General features: G+C 49.5%; 1 protein-coding gene and 1 non-coding gene across 2 annotated transcripts; both read left to right on the top strand.

Moving 5' to 3' along the window:
* Nucleotides 1–12: 12 nt before the first annotated feature.
* Nucleotides 13–4,444, top strand: Rpl32 (ribosomal protein L32). Its single transcript, XM_047534683.1, has 4 exons — nucleotides 13–73; nucleotides 1,292–1,392; nucleotides 2,157–2,338; nucleotides 4,262–4,444. Exons 2-4 carry the CDS (start codon nucleotides 1,297–1,299, stop codon nucleotides 4,389–4,391), a joined length of 408 nt encoding a protein of 135 aa, XP_047390639.1. The 5' UTR covers nucleotides 13–73; nucleotides 1,292–1,296; the 3' UTR covers nucleotides 4,392–4,444.
* LOC124971255 (small nucleolar RNA SNORA7) lies at nucleotides 1,077–1,216 on the top strand. The gene has a single exon (XR_007106310.1). It is a non-coding gene; the product is annotated as a small nucleolar RNA SNORA7 (small nucleolar RNA).
* Nucleotides 4,445–5,198: the final 754 nt, after the last annotated feature.

The following is a 5,198-nucleotide window of genomic DNA, read 5'->3' on the forward strand; positions in this document are numbered from 1 at the left end:
CATCAGCCCTTGCGCGCCGCCTTCCTCTCTCTTCCTCGGCGCTGCCTGCGGAGGTGGCTGCCATCTGTATTTGGTGAGTCTTAATCGTTGGCCATCCGCACTAGTGCGGTGGCCTTCGGGCCCCATCGCCCTTTGGAGAAGAGGCCGCCTCCTTTGTATGGTCGGTTTTGTGGGTATTGTGTCTGTCGGCTTGCTGCGACGTGAATTGGAACAGCCAAGCGACCGAATGCGGTCGTTGATGGCGCTTTGCTTTCCACGGCCGCTTGCTCTCTTACGGAGGCCGCCTTGGGCGCGTCAGAGCTGCAGGCGGCTCATGGTGCTTTTTAAAGCCAGACTGTAGGTACTCCGGTGACCGTGGAGCGACCTGAGTCCCGGATGACAGCTCGCGGCTCAGATCTGCGGGTCACCGCGCGCACTGGCCATTCTGCCCTGGTGTCGCGCCCTATGCTCCTTCGCTCCCATTCCCTGGCCCTGCGGCTACTCCTAAGGGACTGTCAGAAAAGACGACCTGCCAGTCGACTCGATCAGTTATTAACAAACTCTCGTAGTGGGTCAGGATTCCCGAAAATTGGAAAGTGAAATTGATCCCTTACTTTCGAGGATAGCATGGTTCTCGGGGAAAGAGCGGGTTGGTTGAGTACCTATTACGTGCCGGACAGATTAATTGATGACTGTGAAGAGGACAGAAGAGGTTGCAGTAGAGAGAAATGGGGTAACCGGGAAGATCACCTTGGGGAAGGTAACTTTTAGGTGGAAAGTCCGACAAATCCCAGGGAAGATTCATGTTCCCGGGTTTGATGCGTTTTGAAGATGCATGGTGGGTTTGTGCATGTTTTTTGAGGGTATTCTAGAGCTGCAGCACCCCACAGGAATTTCTTTACTGAACCTATTTTGCACTGGGCAAGCGTCAGTGTGCAGTGTCTTGTCCATTTTGCAGATGAGAAAAGACTCAGCTTAAAGGTCCACCCAGGATTTGGGACACTTCAGGGGGAGAGATTTGCTGTCCCTTCCAAGTTAGGTCTTGGGTTCAGTAGATCAGCTGGTCATTGGGGCTCTGCATGGATGAGGTGACCCCTAACCTCCTGAGATCGCATCTGGAGAGTGACTAGTATTCTGCCAGCTTCGGAAACAGGAGGGAGAGCAAGCCTAGCAGAGGTACCCATTCCATTCCCAGCTTGCTCAGTAACTGGTGATTGGAAGACACTCTGCGACACCAGTCAAGCGCCTGCTAAGCCCCGGGCAGGAAACCCTCTTCAGGATTCTTCATCTGCGATCTCCCTTTTTCTTAAAGGCATCATGGCTGCCCTCAGACCTCTCGTGAAACCCAAAATCGTCAAAAAGAGGACCAAGAAGTTCATCCGGCACCAGTCAGACCGATATGTCAAAATTAAGGTATGTGGTTGTGGGTGGAAATGGGTGTGGTGAAGACAGAATTTACTAAACATCTGTCCTGTTTGTAGCATCACCCAGTCTAAGCTTTGGGAGGAGGTTCTGGAGATTGCACACAGGGGCACTTGACCCCCACCCCCAGCCCTGTTTTGTATTTTATTTAGAGACAGGGTCTCACTGAGTTGCTTAGCCCCTTGCCATTGCTGAGACTGACTTTGAACTTGTGATCTCCTGCCTCAGCCTCTGGAGCCACTGGGATTATGGGCATGGGCCACTGTGCCTGGCAGTCTGAGCATTTTTTGACAGATGAATTGATACATGGCTGGCCTGAGAGCTCTTTGTAGGAATTGGGGTCTGAGTGTAGCAACTGGGACTCCTGGTTAGTAAATTGAAATTTAAGGAACAGGCTGTCTTGGGGTGTCTATATTCATGCCATGCATATGAGGTGGCTTAGGGCTGTGGGAGGTAGAGGTCGTTACCATTTTTTGATTGTGAAAACTCAAGTCCTCAGAACAGCATGGATACCCGTACCCTTCATCTTCTGTAGACACAGTCCCCTCACATCCCACCCATTGCTTACGAGAAGGAATGTGGGGCTACGTTTCCAGTGGTTGAAGCCAAGAACTTTTTTTTTTTTTTTCTCTCTCTATACCAATAAGTTACCTAAGGGCAACTACTTTGGGCATTTTCTCCTTTTCATTTCTTCATAAAAAGAGAGGTTGACAGTTTGCACAGAGACTGACCCGCCTGTGTATTCTTTCTTTCAGCGCAACTGGCGGAAACCCAGAGGTATTGACAACAGGGTGCGGAGAAGATTCAAGGGCCAGATCTTGATGCCCAACATTGGTTATGGGAGCAACAAGAAGACAAAGCACATGCTGCCCAGTGGCTTCCGCAAGTTCCTGGTCCACAACGTCAAGGAGCTGGAAGTGCTGCTCATGTGCAACAAGTGGGTTGGGTCCCTCCTCCCGCCTCAAGGGTCACAAGTCTGCATGTTGTGAGCATTTGGGGGCAGCGTAGACGACTTGGGGTGCACATGGAGGAGTTGGACATTCTCTGAGGAAATGCGAGGTGGCTTCTTGCAGGTGTGACTGCAGTATTCCTTTGGAGTCCTTTCTTGGGTGTGGTAGGTGGCAGAGAGCAAACACAACCTCAGACCTAAGGGACGCTTCATTCTGTGCTGTGGCAAAAGGAATCTGCAGACTGCCACTGAGACGGAAGAGCTGCGGCCTGGCTTTAGAGCCAGGTGTGGTCTGGAGTTGAGGAAAGAGGGCGTCTGGGCAGACAGAACGGCCTACGCCAGGTGCAGGGCTGGAAGAGCGCGGGCAGGGTCCCGGGCATTGGTTGGAGGTGTTGTAAGCAAGTTGGACCTTTTGGTAGCTCTGTAGAGACTCTGTGGTCTGCTCCAGTCAGGACTGAGGCCGAGAAATGAGAGCAGGTTCTCATGGGAAGGGATTTTGATCCTTGAAAGAAGTCGGGTCGGAGGGGACTCGGAGAGCGTGACTCTGGTGTTGGTGTTCACGTGTACAGAGCTCTCTTTCTATGCAGCGGCTGTAGAGGGAAGTGATGAAAATGAAGGAATCCACCATTCCGCCTTGAGTACGTTTCAAGGTTGGATGTTTAATAAAGTGCTGGAGAGCTGGAGATTTCTTCAGCAAACATGGAACATAGGAATTAATGGTGCATCTCCATCTAGGCAGGTTAACAACTGAGTTATGAAGGACAGATGCAACTCAGTACTGCAAAATAGATTTATTTTATTTTATTTATTTATTTATTTATTTATTTATTTTGGTGGTGGTGGTGGGTACTGAGGCCAGGAGTACTTTATCACTGACCTACATCCCAGACCTTTTAGTTTTAATTTGAAACCATCTTGTTTCCAAGAGCAGCTTGCAGTATTTAATAAGACCTGTTGAAATGCCGTATGGTTTTTTGATCTCTTAAGTTCCATTTGGGGCATTTGTCCTTAAAACAACTGAAAAGCAGGAGAACTTACAAAGCTAGTTGTTGTGACAGTAACCAGATAGAAAATGACTGGAAATGTGATCAGTGGTAGAGTCCTGGGAGGGGACGTTAGCCATGGGAAATGTCCTCCACGTTAATAACTGTGGTACGTGGTTGTGATTATTATGTATGCAGGTGACAAGGACCTGAGGCATTTTAGGAAAATGAGAACAGATGAGAAGTGCAATACACCATGTCCTAAAGTGAAGCATTGAGCATGATGACTAGACGCTTCTGTGTGAGAGAAATTCTGTCTGCAGTCCCTGTCTTGCTGCTTAGGTTATTTTTCTGGAGTTCTTGAGCCATTGATGCCCAGGGCCTCCTTCAGAGTGTGGCACAGCCTCTTTGTGAGCGTCCTGAGGAATGGTGGGTTAGAACAGCACCTCGTGCACCCAGTTCAGCTGGTTGGCTTTGTCCTCAGTAGTCAAACCAGGAACCCTTGGCTCCGTGCAGACTGTTGGATTTTGCTCTTGGTCAGTTTACAAGTCCCAGAACTTTCTGTAGGCAAAGCCAAGCACCCTGAGGCATATTGGGTGTTGGGTCCCTCAGCCAGAGGTATGCAGGACAACCTTTGAACCTAGAGTCTGGCTGTGGCTTCTTCCTGGACCTGTCCCTTTCTTGCTGTGTGACTTGGGAATTCACATCCACCATTGTGGACTCTGGTTTCCTCATCTAAAATGGAGGCAGCTCATGAGGCTACAGTGAGGATTAGACAAGAGTGCTTCTCCACCAGAACGGGGGAGGCAGGATTTGGGGGTCTGTACACAGTTCATACTGCAGACATTTACCCAGCATCCACAGGTGCATTTCCCAAGTGCCTGTTCGGTGGGCCTGCTCTTCACCCCTGTTCTGGATTCTTTTCCAGATCTTACTGTGCTGAGATTGCTCACAACGTTTCCTCCAAGAATCGCAAAGCCATCGTGGAAAGAGCCGCCCAACTGGCCATCAGAGTCACCAATCCCAACGCCAGGCTGCGCAGTGAAGAAAATGAATAGACAGTTCATGGGCACATTTTTTGTGTGCTTAAATAAAACCATAAAAACCGTCATCTGACATCTTCCCTTGGTTTTAGTTTTCGCTTTCTCAACTGACTTGAATAGCTTGTCCTAGATTGTTCTTTTGCCTGTCACCCTGTGGCATCTTCCATACCAGGAGGGGTTTGTAAGGGGCACTGGGCCCTTGCACAAGGTGGCCAGAGTTGCCTTGGTCAGCTGTAGTGGGGGCTGGGAAGGAGAAGGAAGATGTGGCTTCCGACCAAGGGAGCTTCTGAGACAGCAGACCCGCCCTCGTGAGAACTAGGAATGTGCGATTCTTATAAGTTGCCCCGGTACCCACAGGATGTCACAGATTGCTCTTGTGTGATCAGCCTTGGGTACTGAAGGTAGCGTTCACTCCCCCTCCCCCAGCAGCTTCCTAGGTGTGGGATTAACTGGTGACAGGCCTCTTGTGTGGTACTGAGACTCCAGTGTGACCAAGCTTCCTTTTTGATGTAGCTGTAAGTCTTGGATGACAGCTAGAATTCAGTGTTGTTAGGAGGTTTCATTCCACTTTTGCAAGAAATGGTATTTTCATGTGGTAGTGCACTTCTAGGCCGTTCCCCTCTGTCCTAGTTGATCCAGCAGAAATGGCATGCTGGCTGCAAGAGCCATTGCCAGGTTACTAGTCACCATCGGACTTAAGTCCAGTGGATGCATTAAGGGTAGTGTTGATACACAAATTGGTCATTTTCAAGATTTCTTTCAATCGACTTGGAAAGTGTTAAAAAGTTCAGCTTGGGAACAGGAATTATGTGGAGAAAACAG

This window comes from Sciurus carolinensis, chromosome 19 (assembly GCF_902686445.1).
Source record: "Sciurus carolinensis chromosome 19, mSciCar1.2, whole genome shotgun sequence".
In the NCBI taxonomy this organism is placed as follows: domain Eukaryota; kingdom Metazoa; phylum Chordata; class Mammalia; order Rodentia; family Sciuridae; genus Sciurus; species Sciurus carolinensis.

Bases quoted from the DNA above. Each gene is read 5' to 3' on its own strand.
- Rpl32 (XM_047534683.1), top strand. From the start codon at position 1,297: ATGGCTGCCCTCAGACCTCTCGTGAAACCCAAAATCGTCAAAAAGAGG. The intron at 1,393-2,156 runs GTATGTGGTTGT...TCTTTCTTTCAG, and splicing joins ACCGATATGTCAAAATTAAG to CGCAACTGGCGGAAACCCAG. The intron at 2,339-4,261 runs GTGGGTTGGGTC...ATTCTTTTCCAG, and splicing joins GTGCTGCTCATGTGCAACAA to ATCTTACTGTGCTGAGATTG.